We start from the raw sequence: 23,257 nt of genomic DNA on the forward strand, positions 1-23,257 counted from the left end.
AAGTATTTAGTGTTTCAGTACATTTTCTGTCATAAAGGGTTACATTTTGTCAGTGCCTTTTGTTCATCTGTTGAGATAATCATGTGGTTTTATTCTTTATTTTACTGATACGGTGTATTACATTAATTGATTTTCAAATGTTAAACTACTCTTGCATTTGCAACCCAAATGTTAAAACTCACTTGATCATGGTATATAATACTGTTTATATAGTGCTAGATTTATTTACTAGTATTTTGTTGAGGACTTTTACTTTATTCATAAGAGATACTGGTCTGTAGTTATCTTTTCTTGTGTCTTTGACTGGTATTGGTATCAAGGTAAAACTGGACTCATAGAATGAGTTGGGAAGTGTTAAGATAATTTATAAATTATTGTAAAGAAAAGTCATATTAATTATATCATTTTGGTTGATGAACACATATCAGATACTAATATATTTGGACAATCCAGGAGAAAAGGAATTATAGAGGAAAGAATCTCAGTTTTAAAGAAAAGCGAGGGTCTCCCTATTCATGTGATAATTTGAATTGTTGAGGTTATGATATGTAATATGGAAAAAAAGATGACCTCTGGTCCTTTTCTGCATTTTTGCATTTATTTATTTATATCTGAGATATCTATATAATTTTATACTTTCCCGTTACTATACAATGAATTTCTTGATCTAAGAAATCATTTGGATGGTTCCTTGAAGAGAATGTTGAAAGAAATTAGCCTGAAAGACACTAAATTCACGGAAGTGTTTTCTATAAAACTTCCTTTTGTCATTGGTTTAAAAATGATTTTGCAGAACCCAAGCTAACTCTGGATTAAAAAAAAATTGCCTTCATAATTTACTGAACTTTTTAGTGTGATGGGACTAACAATATATTAATTTTTGAGGAGCAAGGAGCATAAAGTAGTAGTTCCTTTATGAGCCAGAGACCCCTTTATGAATCTAGTGAAACCTGTGGTTGTCTCTCCAGGAAAGTGAACATACGGACAATTTGTGTACAATTTCTGGGAATTTTCATTCCCCCCACTCTTACCCAAAGTAAGGACTCCAGTGCTTGAATTCTGCCTGAATGTTGGTTTAGTCTGCGATTTAAAAGCAATTTATATTTAATTTAAAAAAAATCTTTGAACCTATTATCCTTGGTTTAGATTGTGTTTTTGTGATTATGTTCTGACTTGAGAACCTCATTGCATGCAGTTATTTTCGAGTATATATACTCAAGAATAGCAAATGGTGTGTCAGAGTTTCAGTGTCTCTCAGCTTGTAAAAATTCTGTCCCTTTGACTGCTCTTGCCTCTATTTTAGAATTGCCTGTTGCTTTGATTTAGTTTAAATATATCCTCGTAAGTTCAACACTTGGTTTACGTTTTCTCTTAACGTTGCTGAGAGCAAGCAGCAAAAAGAACTTGGCCACTTTGTTTTTCATTTCCCACAGGGCCATCTTGCTTGAAAGCTGGTTTGCCATGTTGGAGGATAGACTTCCTTCAATTTATAAAATTTCTGTCTCTTAGACTTACGAAGAATATATAAAGTGGTATAATTAAATATGGCAAAGGATAGCTGTTAGATCAGTCATGTTAGTGATGCAGCTTTTGATTTGTAGAAAACACTGTATTCTAATACGTTAGTATCTGTAACTGGTATTTTTTAAAAAATTGGAGCCTTTTAAATATAATATTCTGTGTGAACTGTTGGGCATAGAAAGTGGCGTAGGTAGACTTTAGAGTTAGGAAATAGGTATCTGTAAGACTGGAAATAAAAATTGTAGGACATTCTTATCTTTATTGTGTCTCTTATGGTTTCCATGGTCCCTTAGGCAGTAAGGCCTCATGTCAGATGCCTTTTTATAGTTTCTGTGATGCCTGGAGAGCCTTCAGAGGAGAACTGATCAGCAGCAGGTACATAGATTGAGGATTTCACCTGTGAAACATCCCTTGATGTTGACTTTATTTGATTTTAATTCAGTTACAGTTAAGTATGCTAAGAATTTTGTTAGATTTATAAAGTTTGTGAAATGTTGTTCTGGTGCTCCTGTAATCTTTAAACTTTCTTAAAAAACTTCCTGCAACCATTCAGTATCATTGTTCTTAATAAATGATTCAGACACGTACCTACTGCCTTTCTGTTTAGTAATTTGCTTTCAGTTTCATAGAGCATACATTGGTTGCAGATTCAGCCAAGTGTGGTCACTGTAAGTAAGAGAAAGAAACAGATGAATTTAGGAGAAACAAATAAAAAGGAATATAAAACAAAACATTTATAGCTGTCAGTGATCAGAAAGGTATAAAGAGACCTAGAGAAAATCAGATATAGTTTAGTGCAGTCATTGTTCTGTAACACATTTGCGCTGATATAAGATAGTTATGTTGCAGACACATTCCTTAGAAACAATACTGTATTTTTGTTGGCATTGAATGTGTCCACAGTTACTTTGTTGCAGTGATGGTAAGTGTGTGAAACTTAGAAACAAAAGAACACTGCTGTAATAACCATTCCCTGTAGCAGCAGCTTGATTAAAAGTTAATGACAAATCAATAAAACTATAATTACAGGCTTCTGCCTTATGTTTGTGATTTGGAATACAGTAAAATCGATCAAATAAGATTTAATATGTAACAACACTGAGAAGAGTCCCATTTGTGCCATTTTTATTAGGAGGTTTGCTGTACCAAATCTCTAAATCCCTGCCTCAATTATTTTACAGCTTAGTTTTCATCAGACACAGAAAAAGCCCTGTGAGAAGTAGAATCTGTAATTATATCAGAAGGGTTGGGGTGGGTTTACTTTAGTATAACAGATGGTATAACATTGCAGTGGTAGTGATTTTTTTTTTTAATTAATTAATTTATTTATTTTTATATTTATGGCTGTGTTGGGTCTTCGTTTCTGTGCGAGGGCTTTCTCCATTTGCGGCAAGTGGGGGCCACTCTTCATCGCTGTGCGCGGGCCTCTCACTGTCGCGGCCCTTCTTGTTGCGGAGCGCAGGCTCAGCAATTGTGGCTCACGGGCCCAGTCGCTCCGCGGCATGTGGGATCCTCCCAGACTAGGGCCCGAACCCGTGTCCCCTGCATTGGCAGGCAGATTCTCAACCACTGCGCTACGTGGGAAGCCCTGATTTTTTTTTTTTTTTTTTCAACTTCAGGATTTGACTTTTCCTGGGTCTTATCCTACTTATGGACTTAGTTAATATTGTTTTCAGAAATAGAAGAATTAGTAAAATTTCTTTGCTGCTAAAATGGCCCCTGTGAATTTAATGTGCTCATGGGTGATGTCTGTGGATGTCCTTACACCCATAGATGCTGGTAGATTTTTCTTTCCAGTCCTGTTCTAACTTGGGATTGAGAAAGCTAGGAACTCAGCGATACCATGTTTTGTAAATGCTTTTCTGACAGCCTCTAACAGTACTTCTCCACACAACCGTGTGGCCCATGGAGCACCTACTTTAGAATCATTTGCCTGGGCAGCAGGTTACAAATAAAGATTTTTGGAGGTGGCATTGTGGGCCTTGCATTTTAAACAAGATTCCTAGATGTTTCTGGTGTTCAGTGATATATAAACACCACTCATAAAGGATTATCAAAAATTTTGATTTATACCCCAGTGGTAAATACTTCTATTGAGTTGACTTGGCAGTCATGTGCATAAGAATATTTTAGTAGGTGTGGAGCACACTGATCAAAAGTGTGATTCCTTTTGTCTTCCTCAGAATTACATACTTTTAGGCCTACTAAAAAATCCTAGTTTAATAAACTGGTTAGTTTTGAGGGTGGCAGTGTACTGCAGTCATTTGAGGGGCTCGTTGAACATCAGAACACGGGTTAAGCACGTCGTTTTTATTCAGCTTCCCCACTGAATTGGCTGCTTGGAGGATTAGATTCATTGTTATCAGGAGTGTTATCAGCTACACAGCATGGGGCATGTGTTACTTATCCTTGTGTTTTCCCTAGCAGGGATTTAAGTTCTTTTTAACTATGCTGTTAATATCATGGTTGAAATTGTATGTATAGTGTTTTTCATGATCTCTACTGGCCTTTTCTAAGAACCACTGAGCAAAACAATAGAAGAAAGGTTAACAACTTTTGAAATGTTTTTCATCTTTTGAAATGATCATGATAGGTTTTGAAATATCCATAAATTAACAGAGAGGAACTCTCATTTGCACTTGTGTTAGCAGTTTGTCAGACTCTTGTGCAGTTGTATAATTGAGTCAATGGAAGATAAGTGGAGTGGAAAATAAGATGGGTATCCCTGAAGTGCAGTGTCACTGTCAAGTCAGAAGGAAGCTCGCAGGAATGCTGCAGACGAAAATGCTTGTGTGTGTCAACATGCACGGAGGCGGGAGGGTAGAGACAGCGCTAGGAAATTCGCTGTACAATCAGAAGCTGCAACCGAACTGTTAGATACCCAGCCACACTCACACAGGCACTTTGCTTTCTGATGCATCTAAGCACGTGCCTCTCCCGAGGGGGCCTTTTGCCCTGTTCTCCTATCTGTTCATTTTCCATTGTGCCTGGGAGCCTTTTTTTCACTTCAGAACAATAAGTACGTAAGGCAGACAGACTTTGTAATTCCTTCTTAGGAATGCTAAATTATAAGAATTACACAAAGAATTTTCTACAGAATTGTGAAAAATAACTTCCTTTCCGTTGCCTTTCCTTTTTTATGTCCTTTCCCCACTTGGACCTCTTTGATTCCTTTTGTATCAGCTGCTTTTGTTCAGCTCCTCTTAGTTTCCTCCACCACTTTTGTTGTCCTTACCTGGCAGTGTGGATTTAGATCTTAAGACGGCCTAATGTGTTCTCGGCACTGAGGATAAAATGACAAGATACCGCCTTTAGAGACTTGCAGTCTAGACGTGCAGATGGGCATGTAAGTATGGAAGTACACTAAAGGGTTACAGGTATTTTAAGAAAAGTACAAGAGCCTGAAGGGAAGTGGATTAGAGTGGGTGGATGGGTGTTGATTCAGGGAAGGCCTCAGAGAATAGCTAGTCCTTGAGCTGTGTTTTGGAGGATGATTGTTAGGCGGGCGAGTACAAGGAGGGCTATTGAACTTAGGCAAAGCCCTTGTTAGACGCTTTCAAGCTCCATGTGGAGCACAGATGTGGCCGGGTCTTCCGGAGGGCCCCGCCTGCTGTGGTGAGGTTTTGGCTGTTACCCCTGAAGGGCTGCGCAGGAGAGCACCGCTGGTTGGTGTTGTAAGGACATCCTTTGGCAGCTGTGTGGAGGTGGGCGTGGTGTGCGAATGGAGGGGAGGAGACTATTCTAGAAATCCTGAGGAGAGAGAGATGACTGGAGCCTCCACTGAGGCAGGGCAGGGGATGCAGAGGGAGAAGGTGAGTTGACGAGAATCAAGGTGGAGGCTCTTCCTTTAAAAGCCCTCTAGCAGCGTTCCTTCAGTGCCTCTTTCCTCATGGGTGCCTGCGTCATCTCGTCGTGTGTCTGTGTTGTGTGCGTGCTTGAGCTTGCTGTCGGTCTCCTGAGCTCAGCTCAGAAGCACGCCCCAGCCCTCCAGCTGTCCCGGCCCTCTGAGCCCGAGCTGACAGTGGAAAGGGGAGGAAGAGGAGGAGAGAGAGGGCAGGACCTGGCAGGACCCCCCGTGCGGTGATGATCCTGCTGGTAGTCCTTCATTCACGTCCCCGCATGGATGTGCTGAGAGGTTTTTCGCAGAGGCACTTGTCAAGGAGCAGCTTACCCACCGTCCCTCCACTTTCCTGATGGCTTCTTTCTCCGACGCATTTCAGACTGTTCTCTGTTGTGTGGACTTTTTCTGTCTGATGTGGTATGCAGCATGCCTTCAGGTGGTGTTGACTCATGACCTGGGCCAGTGCGTTTCATTGATCATCTTGTGTAGTTAGTGCATGGGAGGGAAGGGGAGCTCCGTGTTGGCTTTTTCTTTAAGAGCAGTGTCAGTTTATGCTACACAAATTAAGTTTAGCTTTATAGAAACAATGAGTATGATTTTCATGTAGGATGATGAAGCTGGAGAATCCAACTTAAACCACAAGAATGTTACTTGGTCAGTACCACCCCTACACTGTTAATGGAAAAACCAAATACTTCTCTCCAAGATGAAGTTAGGATCAGCCGCTTCTGTGGGAGTCTGCACTTTGTCAGTGACAAAACTTTATTTTTTAACATACTATCTTGTTAAGAGTAGGGTTCTTGGTAGCATAATGAATTAAATGCCACTGTCACAAATTTGCTTTGGTTTGTAATTGAATACTTGTAGATATATGAGTGCCTATTGTATATCTAGCACTGTGATTGGTGCTAAGAAACAAAGAATAAGAAATTTTGACCCCTGTCCTTGAGGAGTATATAAAGAAGTTGGATACATTTATTAAATAGGTAGAGAACATTTTGAGGACCTCTGAAAGGAGGCAGCTTTGGTCCTTTATGCAAGCTTACCAAGCTGTTGTTTTCCTTATCTTGAAAAGTCGGGTTAATGCTACCCCACTCACAGTTCTTGTAAAGCTTAAGTGATACAGCACTTCTAAAGTGCTCAGCCTAGCATCTGATACATAAAGTGTTCATTAAGTGTTGGTTCTGGTCCCATGTCACACAAATTGCTATTCGGAGCACATTTTTAGAATTCTATAGTTTTAGGAAGGCTGTCAGTTCAGAAAATGAAGAAATTGAAATTCAAAGAAGTTTAGTGCTGCACACAAGGTTTCCCAGCTGCTGTGGACGATAAAACACCATTGCAGAGTGAATAGTTAGACAAATATTAGACCTTCACTTTCTATTTTTTATGTCATCTTTTAAAAATGGCAGAACTGATGCACAGCTGGAGATGGGAGGTATATTACTTGGGTAATGTTAAGAACTCAGATCACTCTGGGTTTCTTAAACTAATAAGACAAGGTCAGGATTCTAAAACTTGCCTTTGGTTACATTGGTTGGGCAAAACAGCGGCCCCCTGAAGATGTCCTAGTCCCTGAAACCTGTGGCCATGTTACCTAACATGGCAAAAGGGACTTTGCAGATGTGATTAAGTTGAGGATTTTGAGATGGGAAGATTTTTTTTTGCATCATCCAGATGAGCCCAGTGTAATCATAAGGCTCCTTATAAGAGGGAAGCGGGAGTGTCAGAGAGGTTTTAGGATGTTAAGCTGCTGGCTTGAAGACGGAGGAAGGGACCACAAACCAAGGAATGCAGGGGGCTTCTAGAAGCCCCCTTGATTTTTGCTCCCTTAGACCCATTTTGGACTTCTGAGCTCCAGAATTAGAATAGATTTTTGTTGTTTTAAGCCACTAATTATGTGGTAATTTGTTACAGCAGCAACAGGAAATTAGTGTAGTTAGCATTACAGTCTCCTCCATTTTCAGATTTTATATTCGTTGAAGTCTGTAAATCCATCCATGAGACTTGTCATCAAATGTGAAATCATGGCCCCATTCTGTTACAGAAAGTTATAAAAGAGAAAAAGCCGTTTGAGGCTTACCTCTGGGTTCTGTAAAATTCTGTAAACAACTTAAAGACTCAGGGCCTAAAAGATATAAATTATTTTTGTTGAGAAGACTATTCACTTTTTGTCTAGAGTCTGGATTATCAAGAATGTTAGTTTTGTCAGGAAAGAGAAGACCTATACTTAAAAAAAAGTTTTTTTTCTTTCCATGACTATTGGCTATTTGTATATGTGGAAAGAGTTTTATTTATAAGGAAGAAAGGCATGGTGAACTTATAACTCAGTATGAGTGGATAAAATTTAAACCCTAAGGAAGGTACATTTGGATTTAACAATTACTTTTTGCATTATTTTATCAACAGCTGTGATTCCATTTGTAACCAGCAGATGGCAGAATTGACAAACAGATGAACTGTTCACTTGTAGGGGTTTTGAATTTAAATGGTGGTGTAGAAAGATAATGTTAGGTGTTCTTAATTTGGAAACCTGCTTTCTAGAAAGAATTTTGGGAATGTGGAATAAAATACAAGTAAGTAAACTGTGCTTTTAAAAAAATTTTAGAGTGCCCTGAATTTTCATTCTCTCTCTCATTAACTTGCCACTTGGAGTTTACTCCACAAAGTCTAAAGTAGCTTTACTTTGAATGTGATTAAACTTTGATTGGCTCTATTCAACTTACTTAAGTTTCTGTTGAACTAATTATAGAGTTGCTGGTTTAAACATGAAGATTTAGCTGATAATTAAACCTAGAACCTTTAAACTCATTAGCTGCATGTAAATATGATATGCCTTTAATGAAAAATAATTTTGGATCAGTCTCCCAGGGCAATAGAAATAAAAGCAAAAATAAACAAATGGGACCTAATCAAACTTATAAGCTTTTGTACAGCAAAGGAAACCATAAAGAAAACAAAAAGACATCCTGTGGACTCAGAGAAAATATTTGCAAACAGTGTGACTGACAAAGAGCTTAATTTCCAAAATACACAAATAGTTGATACAGCTCAATAACAGAAAAACAAACAACCCAATCAAAAAATGGGCAGAAGACCTAAATAGACATTTCTCCAAAGAAGACATCCAGGTGGCCAATAGGCACATGAAAAGATGCTCGACATTGTAGTTTTGATTTGCATTTCTCTAATAATTAACAATGAGGTATCACCTCACACTGGTCAGAGTGGCCATCATCAAAAAGTCTACAAACAATAAATGCTGCAGAGGGTGTGGAGAAAAGCGAACCCTCCTACGCTGTTGGTAGAAATGTAAATTGGTACACCCACTATGGAAAACAGTATGGAGGTTCCTTAAAAAACTAAAAAAAGAGTTGCCGTATGATCTAGCAATCCCACTCCTGGGCATATATCTGGAGAAAACTGTAATTGAAAAAGATACATGCATCCCAGTGTTCATAGCAACACTATTTACAGTAGCCAAGACATGGAAGCAACCTAAATGTCCATGTCCATCGACAGATAAACAGATAAAGAAGATGTGGTGAGTATATATGCATATATATGTATATGCATATGTATGTATATGTATACACACACACACACACACACACACACACACAATGGAATATTACTCAGGCATACAAAAGAATGAAATAATGCCATTTGTAGCAACATGGATGGACCTAGAGGTTATCATACTAAGTAAGGAAAGTAAGAGAAAGACAAATATGATATTACTTATATGTGGGGAATCTAAAAAATGATACAGATGAACTTATTTACAAAACAGAAATTGACTGACAGACATAGAAAACAGACTTAGGGTTACCAAAGGGGAAACGGGGAGGGACAAATTAGGATTCTGAGATTAGCAGATACAAACTACTATACATAAAATAAACGACAGAGACCTACTGTATAGCACAGGGAACTGTATTCAATGTCTTGTAATAAACTATGATGGAAAATAATCTGAAAAAGAATATATATATATTTATACATATAAAACATATAACAATCACTTGGCTGTACAAGAAACTAACACAACACTGTAAATCAACTATACTTCAATTAAAAAAATTCTGGAGATGATAATCAAAAGATTTGGGTTTTACCCTTGCTCCCTAGGCCAAATAGTTCCCTGACCTTTGGTAACTTCTATCTCAGATTGATTTATATATTAAATACTGACATAATTAGCTTCTAATATGAGATGAATATTTATAGGCTGTTGATTAAGTTTCCTAAGGAAAAGTCTTAAGTTGGGTATTTTTTTGTGAACTGTGTTGAAATAGTTGGGTAAAAGATACAGTGTTAATAAAAGTTACTGTGGGTGATGTCCAGCAACGTTGAAGAGCATTTCAAGAGTGAGAGGATGGAAGTGAGACTGTAAACGGCTGGCAGGTGATGTGTGGAAGTCTGGAGCTTGGCTTGGGCAATGAATGAACCAGGGAGTTTAGCAGCATCTTTCTCTCTCTCTCTCTCCTCTCTGCCTTCACTCATTTTACAATACCTAATGTGAGGCCAGAGTTCACTGTGATTTTTTTTCCTTTCATACAGTTAGTCTCAGGACTTGTAGTTTTGCATCTTGGTGGTCAGTAAACACTAAAAGGAGACATTCTACTCTCCATTTCAAAAATGAAAACCATGTCAGAAAAGTTTTTATTTATGTTAAGGAAAGAAAAGTCTTAGTAGCAACTTTAATATTGTAATCATTCTCAATTTAAAGTTCCTCAGATTTTTGGTATGTTAAATTCCACTGAGGCCAGTATTGCATTTTAATGCTGATTTTAAAAAGACTGGGGACATGTATTTTCTTTATGGAAAGCTTGTCTGTCTTTTGTTAGAACTTTAACATATACAACATTTTTGAGTTTAATGAAAATGTCACCCTCCCTGGGTCATGGATTCATACTGAACCCCGGACGTCTGAGGAAAGGAAGCTCTGACGAATGGCTTTACCCCAAGACCCACAGATGGCATTACCTTTATTTCCTTTCATAGGACCATGATACTATAACATGTTTTTGTTCCTGTGCAGTGAAATACTCCGTGGCGGCTCAGATTTAAATCTAAGAAAGATCAGAGTTAATAGAAAACCAAATGGAAGGCAAGGGAGTTGCTGAAGGAAATAGAGGCATTTCTTTGTGGCCTCTTACACCAAAATTGCCATGCCGGGGAAGTCAGGAAACCGTGCTGAGTGCTTTGTACCTCTTCTGTTAGATTGTTTTTCATCTGAGAACCTTTACAAAATTTCTCTTCTGCTGCTGTATTTTTAAGAAATAAGAATATAATGTAAGAACATGGAGGGTTATGAAGTATGAAGTTCTATAAATATTTATGCTAAGGCACAAAAGTGGACAGTTCCTATTTTCTTGACATATTGGGGTCATATTTCACTCTTGACCTCTTGAGTTGAAAAATACAAGGTGTTAGAGTACCCTTTTCTTTCTTTTCTTATTTATTTATTTTCATTTCTGTAATGAGTTTTAGATGCTGGGAGCTGCCCTGTAAGGTTCATGTAAGTTTCAGTGGACTTAATTTTCTATCCTGGTTTATTAGCATGGATTTAAAAGTTTACACTCTTACCGAAAGTAACATAATTTATACCCAGTTTTAGGCTTTAGTGGTAAGCTATTTAGTCTGTTTTGGGTGTGTGTGTTATTGTCACTAAATTAAAACTAAATGTTGTTTTTGTCAAGGCTAATAAGTAGGATTGCATCTAAAAGCATATTTTAAGTTAGTCCTTTGATTTTATTTTGTCCCTCACTTAAAATCTTTGGTGCATAACAAATGTTTTTGCCCTTTGAAATTATGTTAAAGAAACTGATGAAGCAATCATACATGTTCATTGTAGAGAATTTAGAAATTGCAAGTGGGCAGAAAAGAAGGAGAAACATCACCTGTAATCCAACTCTATTTTTTCTAGTCTTTTTATAACTATATATAAAGATAGTCTCTTCAGTTCAAAGAAGAAAATGTATTTTAAAAATTCTGGAGTATTGGTAAGGTATTTCTGTGGAAATGAGTAATTTTTGCATTTCCCTTCTTCTTGGGTAGTTTTATTTACTTTACATGAAATAATACCAAAAATAGTAGATAAAATTTTGTCAAACCTAAATAAAGCTTGGAAAAAAATATACCAGAGTACTTCCTGTCCCCTCCCCTGTCCCAGTTGACTCCAGTTGATTAGTAAAATTAATGCATATTTTCTTTTTGCCCTCACAGTATTTATGTTTAGTAGGAGAGAAAGTAATATATTTTAAAAACTATATGGTATAAGTTAATAAGTAAAAAATTTTCAGTTAAAATAGTTTTTTTGGGGGGAATGAGAATAGTGAGGAAATAGTTTATTTGGAGAATAAGGAGAATCTTTTGAGGTAAAAAAGAGAAGGTATGATTGGAGAAAATTAAGAATTTTAGAAATCAAAGCCTAAAAGGGTACCATAAAGATTTCTGGTCCAACAATGCGTGAGAGATCACTGACAAAGCTGGGGCCACAGTCTAGGTCTGAAGACCCTCACCCAGACCACTGCTCATTCCCTCCTGGAGTTGAGCCCTGAATGAAAAGCCCAGTTCAGATGCAGGATGGTACCCTATGCTGAGGGGCAGCACAGGCAAAGGCTGGTCATCCCAGCAGTGTAGGCATGTGCTTGGGCTCCTGGCTCTACCTTTTTCATACCCTCTGGGGTCTTCATGTGTTATCCCATTTCTTTCCTAAACTGTCAATCTCTGCCTTGCTATTACCACTTTCCCCCATCCTATGTACAAATACTTACCATCCTAGATAAAACAAGACAAAGAACTTCCTTTAGCTATGAACCCATCTCTCCTAACGTCTCCACCAGCTTCCTGGTGTAGTTCTCTACTTGCCCGCCTCCATCTCTGAATCACTTCTGAATTCACCGTAATGGGTCTCGTGGCCCAGCCCTCCATTGAAACAATTCTTGGGAACTCCAGTAACCCTCATGTGTGCGCTGGTTGATACTCTTGACCCGTTGCTCCGCAAGAGACTTCTGGTCCCCTTGAAGATCGAGTAGCATTCTTGGTTGCTTTCAGTTGAAATTGATCTTGGCTAACCTGTGGGAAAAAAGGTTGGTTTTTGGAAAGTTGGCAGAGACTGTTAAGTTACTTTCTGCTTCTCCCTTGATTTGGTTTGGGTGGCAGTCTTCCTAACCCTTTGCTAGATCTACATATTCTCAGCCTTCCTAACAAGGGGTGGCCATGTCACACAATTGTGGCCAAGTGGACACCCACTAGGGGACATCTGAAAAAAAAAGAGGAGGCCCTTTCTTCTTGCCTGGAATCCAGCTGTGTGACAAGGTTACGCTGGAGGATATACAAGCCACGCTTCTCATGAGGCAGCAAGCCTGTGGCTGGAAAGCCAATATGCCAGCTTTGGCAGGGAGGAAAGAGAGAAAGAGCGTGGATTCTAGCTCACTTTGTAGAGGTTCTGCACTAAATGTTGAACTGCCTTTCACCACAGTACTTGTTAGGTGGCATAATTAAATGTCATTTATTGCCCAAGCCACTAGTTGGTGTTCTGCTACTTATATCCAAAAAAAAAAAAAAAAAAAGATGTTACTTCTGTAATTGGCTCGGAACACTGTTTGATGGCTCTTAGAATAGATGGAAGACTGGAGAATGAGGGACATGAATGGGAAGGGAGGCCACGGCAAGGACCACAAGCAGGCGTGTACCTTAGGAACGGTGCATTCAGGATGCTCCCTCCAGCACTGCCCGCTGACTGCCCCTGAACACTGGACCTCGGGTGCTACTGCTGTGATGAATGCTAACTATCCCAGTAGCCCCAGAACAACACTGTCCCACAGAAATATCATATAAGACACTGGTGTAATTTTACATTTTCTAGTAACCACTCTAAAAAAGGTGAAAAAAACCAGCTGGATGATTTTAATACATTTTATCAAACCATACATATCCATAGTATGACTCTTTCAGCATGTAATCAGCATAAAAGGATTATTAATGGGGTGTTTTACATAATTTTCTCACAGTAACTTTTCAAAATCCTTTGCGTGTTTTGTATGTACAGCAGCTCTCAATTGTATTAGCACCTTTGCGAGTGCTCTGTAGCCTAGCGTGGCTAGTGGCCTGTGATTGGCCAGCATAACTCAAGATTCAGACCCCTGGCTGGGAGTATCTGATAAGTTAAGCCTAAGCTGGTGACAAGGCCAGGGAGGAGAGTGACTGACACCCTTTGTTTTCTTGAGTTGGGAAACCTCTCACATATGAGAGTTGAAAACTGGGCAGCCACAGAAGACCACTGTTCACCATAGCGATTTCCTCCTTCTCATATGTCTGATCACTTCTTCTCTTTTTGTCTGCTCTGTAAGAGTGGGTGTTCCTTGGGCTTCCATTCTTGGCCTTTTGACCTTCCCTTTTTGCTCTTTATTTAGGTAGTCTACTCTCTTGGTTCCAGCCATCACCTATATGCTGATGACTTCTATGTCTGTATCTCTAGCCTTGTTATTTTCTAGCTTTATAGTCAGATATTAATTTATTGGATAGACACAGCCCCCTACATGTGCCACAGATTTCTCCAACTCAGCATTTCCCAGAGTGAATTTATCCTTTTCGCTCTAAACGTGTTTTCCTCCTCTGCCCCCTGGTCTCATTTAATGGCACCGCTATATTGTAGGAGCATCTTACTCTCTCCCCACTCCTGACCTCTTATCAGTCACCAGGTCCTTTCATTTTACTCCTGACTCTTCCCTCAAATTTGAACCTTCTTCTCTGAGCCATATTCATTTCCTGGTCTCTTCTATAGAACTGTTGTAGCAGTCTCAGAGCTTGTGTCTTGCCTTCTTTTTGTCTTTGCTCGTTGCTTCTTATCTTTCTCTTCTCTCCCATCCTGCAACTATTCTACCTACTGCAGCCAGAGTGATGTCCCTAAAGCACAGGTTATCATTCCTCTGCCTAAACTTTGTGTGTATTTTATTTTATTTTATTTTTTTATTGAAGTATAGTTGATGTAGTTATATGTTACAGGTGTACAATATAGTAGTTTACAACTTTTAAAGGTTATACTGCATTTATAGTTATTGTAAACTATTGGCTGTATTCCCTGTGTTGTACAATATATCTTTGTAGCTTATTTTATACGTAATAGTTTGTAACTCTTAATCCCTTACCTCTATATTGCCCCTCCCCCGTTTCCTCTCCCCACTGGTAACTACTAGCTTATTATCTGTATCTGTGAGTCTGCTTCTTTTTCGTTACATTCACTAGTTTGTTGTATTTTGTAGATTCTACATCTAAGTGATACCATACGGTATTTGGCTTTCTCTGACTTATTTCGCTGAACATAATGCCCTCCAAGTCCACCCATGTTGCTACAGATTCTCTGCCTAAACTGTTCCAGTTTCTCCCATTGTCTATGCAATGAAGTCCAAGCTCCTCGCATGGCATACAGGGCCTTCTTGGCCGTCTGTCCAGTCTTACTCCCCGTTACTCTTGACCTTAAACGTGAGGTTTTGGTGATATGGAATGGCTTGGGTGGGTACACACTGTGGAATGCTAACTTGATATGGGATGGTTCTGTTACCCCTGAACACCCTGCTTTCATATTGTGTGTTTTCTGTTTCCACTCCCCATCATGCCCTTTTAACCTTTCTTGCCAGCTAATTCTTGCTCCTTTGGAAGGCTCTATGAAGGCATAATCTCTGGCAGCTTTCCCTCAGTCTGGAGGTTGGACTAAATACCCCTCCTCTTTGTTTGCTATGATACTTGTCTTTGCCTCTTTTTAATTTTACTCTATTTCTTGCCATGTATCAATATTATTGAAACTATTTGTATGTGGCTGTGAGTTCTTTGAAGTCAGGGCACCATCTTAGTCTTCTTTACCAGGCAGTGTCTTGTGCAGTGTCTGGCTCTACATGTTTTTGTTGAACTGAATCAGGTAAATTTGAAGGGAGACTGTGGGTGGAAAGATATATTGGCCCAAATTGTAGATATCTTTGCAGACAAAAGGCATTCAAATGTTTGATGAACGAAGAAAAAGAAAGTAGGTTATATTGTTTTGTAAGTCTTGTCAGTTTGGAGAGAAAAGTAACTTCAGGTAATTAATGCACTCCAACTGATATGTTATCCTAACCATATCAGTTGGAGTGCATCCACATAAAGTACTATTACTTTTGAGCTACTTTTCAGAGGTGATATGCCCTTGTTAGCTGACTCCATGACACCTAGAATCACATTACATGCCATCCCTATCCCTTGTTTCCTGGGGTTGCTGAGGCCTACATCTGTTCTGTGCCTACTCTGCTCTTACCAAGGCTAATACCAAAGAAGGATTTGCCAGTGTTTATACCTAGCGCAGGGGTTGGCAAACCATCACCTGTCTTTATAAATAAAGTTTTATTGGAACACAGTCACACCATTCACTTACACATTATTATCTATGGCTGCTTTTGTGTTCCCACAGCATGGTTGCACCGTTGTGACAGAGACCATTTGGCTTGCAAAGTCTAAAATATTTACTATTTGATCTTTCACATTAAAAGTTTGCTGATTTGTACCTTAGAACTACTTAATATTAGAAAGACAAAGCCTTATATAATATCCAAATTGGGTAGTAATCTCAAATTAGGAATCAGGAAACTCTTGAAAAGGGCAAACATCCTATTTGGTGGGATAGCTTTGTTAAATTTCTTGTTGTTGTTTCCATTTTGCTGTGTGTGTCACTGAAGATTGTCCACATTTCTTACTGTGCCTCAAATATATATATTTGTATATGAAATATATATTGTAAAAGTTTTAAAATTAATCTCCTTAACCATATACAAAATATTGAACACCAGAGTCAGGTGTGTGAATTCCACATTGGAAAAAAAGTTTGTATCCTTGACAGGCTGCTTAGTGTATTGAGGCTTAAATACAGGACTTCCATTAAAACAGTTTAAAATATCAGTTTATATGTCTCCCTCCCTGTTGCCTGCTGCCCTTTCCCCTGCCTTCTGTCCTTTAGTGGGCAGACCAGTTCTTTCCGGTTTGACCAGTTCTTAATATTTCTGAAGATAAGTGGGCTACTGAAGGCAGAGTCCTGGAAGTGTGAGGTTGAGTGGCGTGTAACTGACCCTGGCATGTCACCAAGGGTGATGTTACAATTGTTTGTTGACTAGTCAGGACCTACGTCAACTCAAATGCTGGAGCAGGGCCCGGGAGTGCCTGGAGTTACTCGTCAGCTGTTGGGTGGTGGGGAGGTCGGGGGTTGCTGTGGTTGGGAGCTGGTCGAGGCTGGGGGTGGGGTGGGATGGAGGGTTTGGGGTAACCAGCCGCTTTTCAGTCTTGCCTCTACTGATGTGTGTTACTCCAGTAAAGCTAAGGCCCTTTTGATTCATTCATTGAGCAAACATGTTTGATATGGCTGTCATGTGAACGCCAGATGTCCTCGTAGGTATTAGGAGTTCAGAATGAGTGCATGTGCTTCTTCCCATCGAGTGGCTTACAGACAGATTTGTTTGGAGCAGTGAGGCAGGAGGTAGGAGGATCTACGTGGGACCAGGGAGGAGAGGTTCTGTGTTGGTAACACAATGCATGTCCAGTAATGCTCTAAGTGTTTTAGGTTAAAAAAAAATAACAAAACCGAAAAAAAAACACAACTTTTCGCATCTTGCACTGAGCCTGTACATTATGCTTTTGTTTAACTGTAATTTTTGCTTATGAAGCAATTTCCTTTTTCATAGCAGTTCTTTTTAAGGATATAATTAAATTTGTATATTTTAGGTTGCTTGCCTGATTCGAGTTCCTTCTGAAGTAGTTAAGCAGAGGGCACAGGTATCTGCTTCTTCAGGAACATTTCACATTTTCTCTAACATCTTATGTCAAGAGGTGAGAATATGTTTTTAAGCTCTCTTATTGAGAATATTGTATGGTAGCTAATAGGAACACTGTGGCCCTCATCCTAGGAGCCTTAGAAGAGACCTTAAAACTAAATTTATTGTGCAATTATAGCAACTTTTTATGCTAAGATTATCTTTGCCTTTCCATTGTTTTCAAAATTTTTAGTTTCATTTTTATTTCTTTTTCAAATTTCTAAACAACCATACTACTAAGTGTGTGTCCTACATTGCAATAGTCTTACCATTCTTTTGGAATCAGATATGGAATAAATAGTGAATATGTAAAGTGAATAAAGATATTATATTAAAACATCACTATAGAATTTGAGGACCCATGGAAGAGACCTGTGGTAATGGACTGATATTAGTGACCAACGTCGTAATGTTTATATAAAAATGTAATTCCTCTTGTACTGGTTCATGTTAACTTGTGGATCAAAAATCATGCGTGCTGGCCATGTAGCTAGGGACCAGTGAGCTGCTTTTCTTTATAGTTTGTACAGAAGCCCTTTTTTTAAAAAAAATGGAATCAGTCACATGAAAATTTCAGTGAGTCTAGGTTTTAGAAAAGTTTTATTCTTAATCCCTCTGTCACCTAGGTGAGCACACATTGAGTGTTTAATTGTATGATTGAGATCAGTCCAGTAAAGGGTCCCTGTTGAATCGTCTGGATAGTTAAACAGATAAGTCAAGGCTTGTCTAGAGGTATCTCTCACTATTTAGAGATTATTCATGCATTTGTGACGTCTTATAATTGAAACTATAAAATATAGTTCCGTTCTTTTGTGAAAGGATAATTGGCATTATTTGTGCATTTGGTTTTGAAAATATGTTTATTTAAAGCTTCTCAAGTATTTTTTTTTCAAGAGAAGAAATGTTGAAAATAAGTAAAGTTTAATTAATATGTAGTCAGCTTTATTATTAGAGATGTTCCCATTTTAAAGGGAGCTGATCTGAGCTTTATATACTTCAGGCCAGTTTAAAAGCTTTAATCTCTTATAGATCTGTAGTCATTGTGAATATTTCAAAACTCAAACTTTAGAAAAGGTAAATCTGCTTCATGCAGAATGTCATTTAGAAGTCTCTGCTATTCTAACTTTCTCAGGTCTTGGCTTTTTGTTTGTTTCAGGGCATCCAAGGATTGTATCGAGGCTACAAAAGCACTGTTTTAAGAGAGGTAACTAACTTAATTTCCAATATTGAAGTACAAAAGAATGATATGCTTTGTTTAGTAAATTTATTTGGAGAGACTGGTTTAAAAAATTACAAAGGGAAATCTTGATCACTTTTTAAAACACTGTTTAGTCTTATCTTGGCTCTTACATCTGATGACTGGGTAGAATGGGTCTGCTGAAAGAGCAGCCCCAGTGGTCAGAAGGCCCATCCTAGAGCTTCAGTCTTATCATAGGTGGCTTCATGGCTGTGATAGCTAAGATATGAAGAAATAACTACTAAGGGTAAGATATCAAGTTAATTACTGTAATATACAGAATGAATGAAAAATTGGTAAGGAAAGAAGCATTCTGGGAGACAAGTGCCCCAAAGGTCTATTTTTATGTGAAAAATCATGCAGTTAGCTCTTGTCTTCCTGATAACAAAATATGATGAATTGGGAAGTTCAGTCTGGACTGGAGAGCTGACCCTTCCCGTGACTTGCAGTGCAGTGTGCCCCCAGAGCAAGCCTTCCAGTTCCGAAATTCTGTGGTTCAGTATGTGGTCAATGTCTTCTTTTTTTGGTTGAAAAAGCAAAGTGATTTTAGTACATATATTACTGCAGGAAGCATGTTTTAATTTTTGGCTCATATAGAGGAGGCTATTTTGAAGTTTTTTTTTTTAATTTTCTTTCATTTTTTTTTGGCTGCGTTGGGTCTTCGTTGCTGCTCACGGGCTTTCTCTAGTTGCGGTGAGCGGGGGCTACACTTCATTGCGGTGCGTGGGCTTCTCATTGCGGTGGCTTCTCTTGTTGCGGAGCACGGGCTCTAGGCGCACGGGCTTCAGTAGTTGTGGCACGCGGCCTCAGTAGTTGTGGCTCGCGGGCTCTAGAGCACAGGCTCAGTAGTTGTGGCACACGGGCTTAGTTGCTCTGCGGCATGTGGGATCTTCCAGGACCAGGGCTCGAACCCATGACCCCTGCATTGGCAGGCAGATTCTTAACCACTGCGCCACCAGGGAAGCCCTATTTTGAAGTTTAAAAGTTGATTTATAGATAACTGGGATATGGGATATATGAGAAGTCTTTGGTTTGGGACATAAGTTTTTTTTTTTTTTTTTTGTGAGTTTAAATCCTAGGGGTTTTTTGGTTTTTTAGCTTTTTGACATATAATTGACAAGTAGAATTGTGAGGCACTCATAGTGTACAGTGTGATGATTTGATATAGGTATACACTGTGAAAAGGATTAGGACATAATCTTCTATTAAAATACAGAAGAGATTCTGCATACCTCTGCTCTGAATCCTTGTTTTCTGTTTGGATTTCCCTTGGATGCTAAAACATTCTCATTTATAAAAATGAGTTTAATTTAAATAAATATTGTCATAATTAGCAGAATATTGAAATCTTTGAAATCTGATTTTATTCTCAGGTAGTCTTTTTGTTTATTTTGTTTGTTTGCTTGTTTGTTGTTAGTATAGATTACAGTCTTCTTTATGAAACACCAGCACTGTTACATGTTATTTAAAGCTTTGATTTCCACAAAGTAATAACCTTCAGTGTAGTGTGGTGTAGTTGATGTATATCTTTGAAAAACTTCTTCTGAAGGCAGACTGAATGTTTCAAAATTAGTTATTTGTGTGAAGATGACTTCTGCCTTTCAAAATACCACCTGCACTGTATCTTCATTCTGTACTTATTTTCCCACTCACTAAACACGTGTTATTTACTCAGGTTTCACCTGGGTGAGGGGAAAAAATGGGGGGCAATAAACCTTTTTTTATTTTTTTGAGAGATGCTAAATAAATGAATGTATTTACATGCCAGAGAATACTGGTTATGCATACAAACAAATAGATAAAACACATGGTTACAACTGCATTCTATTCTTTTAAAAATTTGTTTTGACATATGTCACACTAGTATTTAATTTCTAGGCTGCATTTCTTGCAAAAAATGTGCCCCTAGTGAGATGACTTTGTTTACTCAAGATGGCAGTGCTTTGTTGGAAATTTAATTGGGGTCTTCTGCATTATGCATTTTCATAAAAATATCCTTCAGAACTGATTTTAGTTGAAATATTGCTTTCGTACAGATTCTCTCATAGAATGAGAGAAGAGTTACTGCTAAATGAAACATTGCTTCTTTTCAAAATGAGAAAAATAAGAAGTGATGTATCTGCTTTAAACAAAATTTTTACATTATAAATAGTTTCAATTCTTACATCGTTCTGACACCAACATCAAATCTTTTCGCCAAGAGCTTGTTTGATTGTTTCAATAAGAAAATACATTGAAGCCTTAGTGAGAGTCACCAGGAAACTCATACATTTATTCTGTGTACACTTTTTTCTTTAAAATAGTTTTATCTCCCTCGCAGTAGCCCATTAGAATGAGATTGAAGTTTGAATCCAAGCGTTATAAGATAGATTATGTGTGTTCTTTAGATTTTGTGAATGCTGTCACATGGTTTTTACTGCATTTGATTTTTGTGGAGATTGCATGCTTATCCCTTATATTCTCCTAAATTATTTTAGTTACTGTGAATTTTAGATGGAGTCTAAGCAAGGTGAACCGATTATACTCTTTACCTCACCCTTTCAGTATTCATTTACCTCAGGATCTAGGCCAAATTAGATGTGGCCAAGCATTGTGGGGCAGTGCGGTTATTCCAGGAAGATGGAAACGGAGCAAAATCACAGCTGCTTTCATAGCCAGGCTAATTTCAGAGGGTCCATTGTCCCGAAAGTTCTATGGAGAGCAGCCTCACGACCTTGGATGTGAATTAGAAAGAAAGCAGAGGGGCTTCCCTGGTGGCGCAGTGGTTGAGAATCTGCCTGCCAATGCAGGGGACACGGGTTCGAGCCCTGGTCTGGGAGGATCCCACATGCCGCGGAGCAACTGGGCCCGTGAGCCACAATTGCTGAGCCTGCGCGTCTGGAGCCTGTGCTCCGCAACGGGAGAGGCCGCGATAGTGAGAGGCCCGCGCACCGCGATGAAGAGTGGCGCCTGCTTGCCGCAACTAGAGAAAGCCCTCGCACAGAAACGAAGACCCAGCACAGCCATAAATAAATAAATAAATATTTTAAAAAAAAAAAAAAGAAAGAAAGCAGAGAAAGGCAAGTCGTTTCCAAAAAAAGTAGGAATAAGTTAGGTTCAGCAAATGCATTTTTTTTTTTTTTAGTCTATTTATTTTTTATTTTTGGCTGCACTGGGTCTCTGTTGCTGCACCTGGGCTTTTCTCTAGTTGAGGCGAACGGGGGCTACTCTTTGCTGCAGTGCACTGGCTTCTCATTGCGGTGGCCTCCCTTGTTGCGGAGCGCCGGCTCTAGAGCGCAGGCTCAGTAGTTGTGGCGCAAGGACCTAGCTGCTCCGTGGCATGTGGGATCTTTCCGGACCCCTGCATTGGCAGGCAGATTCCCAACCAGTGCACCACCAGGGAAGCCCCTCAGCAAATGCATTTAATCCACACATTCTACACGACAGTCGTTTTAAGAGTGCCTGCTGTGTCTTGGGCACCACGCAGAACACTTCTGCCCTAAAGGATTCATATTCTGGCGGGGAAGGAAACGGGGGGCAGACACTACAGGGCAGTGTAATAGGGCTGAAATGACACGTATATCCAAGATGCAGCAGAGGTTATAGAGGAAGCAGTGCTTGAGTGGTACTCAGTATTCATTGCATTAATAAAAATTAGTCTGGACTTAATTGTTGAAGAGGTGTCACTTAGAAGTAGTCCAGGAGACAGGAAGATGTAACAACACATACAAAGGCCCAAGGGTGTGAAAGAACACGCGTTGTGTGTACCTTGCTTATCGAAGCAGAATTGGGGTTTTCACGCCCAGAGAAGAGGCAGGAGTGATTTCCCTCTACCTCAAGCCGACGCTTCAAAAAAGCACTCACCCAAGTGGGATATTTGCCAGGAGGAATGGTTGAACCTCTCACCCCAGCCGAATGTTTGCCAGGGACCTGGAATCAAGCACATGGGAAAAGCCCTGTCAAGAGCCTGACGTATGTCCCCTGGAGTTTGGAGGATGAATTACTGGTTTTTAACTGTTATCTGCAACGAATCTCACAGTGAGATGCTGTTGGAGCGGCCTCACTGGCGGGATGTTGCCATTTTGGTAATGAGTAACTCCCGGCTTCTCTTTGGTAGATGAGTGTAGCAACTAAAGAGACCTGAGATAGGTGAGAATTAGCTCCCCCTCTCACCCTGATTTTGCTCCCAGGCTTCCGTAACGCAAGTCTCCCACCGAATTCTGTTACACATGCAGTCAAAATCAAGCACTCGGGCGGGCCAGAGACAAGCCATTCATCCTGTTCTGTGAGTGCACTGAAGCCCTCAGTCTGTCCCTTTAGGTGCAACGTTCCCCACTCTGACTGCAAAGTTCACTCGCAAGTTCCAAACCCAGTTTCCCTTATTGTCTATTTCAGGCAGTGAGAATTTTCCCTAATCTAGTGGCTGGAAACAGGAACCTTTAGGAATCAAGCCTTAAGAATCATCCTTCAAATCCTCTTTCCCGGCTCTGTTATCATTTCCTTTCCCTCCAAGGTCTTCATGTTATATCAGTCTCTCGTGTGTTTTTCCAGAGCTACCCTATCCTAGGTGTTCAGCATCTTATTTGCTTTTTAACCAAAATATTTTAGAGATCATTTTATATCACTTTATAAGGGGCACACTTTTTTATGATTGTGTAGGACTCCATTGTACGAAGGGATCATTGTGCCACCACTTCCTCATTGGTGGGTAGGACAGACATGCTACAATGAATAATACTGTTCCTGTGTCATTTCATACATGGTTGAGAATGTTTGTAGGTTAGATGCTGAAAAGTGGAATTTCTTGGTTAGGGGTGTATGGGCATTTGTAATTTTGAT

General features: G+C 39.3%; 1 protein-coding gene across 6 annotated transcripts in view; it reads left to right on the plus strand.

Annotated features, from left to right (window-relative positions):
* SLC25A26 (solute carrier family 25 member 26) overlaps window positions 1-23,257 on the plus strand; it is a 174,393-nt gene that overhangs the window by 54,490 nt on the left and 96,646 nt on the right. For 5 of the 6 annotated variants that reach the window (XR_005021810.1, XM_036868498.1, XM_036868500.1 and 2 more), the window contains 2 exons: window positions 17,114-17,218; window positions 18,359-18,406. The exons of the other annotated variant lie outside the window; for it this stretch is intronic. Coding sequence is in view for 4 of the 5 variants with exons in the window: in XM_036868498.1 (XP_036724393.1) it covers window positions 17,114-17,218; window positions 18,359-18,406 (153 nt within the window). In the remaining variant the exon portion in view is untranslated. The remainder of the gene's footprint in view (window positions 1-17,113; window positions 17,219-18,358; window positions 18,407-23,257) is intronic. 6 annotated transcript variants of the gene reach the window in all.

The sequence above is a fragment of the Balaenoptera musculus genome, chromosome 11 (genome assembly GCF_009873245.2).
Source record: "Balaenoptera musculus isolate JJ_BM4_2016_0621 chromosome 11, mBalMus1.pri.v3, whole genome shotgun sequence".
Taxonomy (NCBI): domain Eukaryota; kingdom Metazoa; phylum Chordata; class Mammalia; order Artiodactyla; family Balaenopteridae; genus Balaenoptera; species Balaenoptera musculus.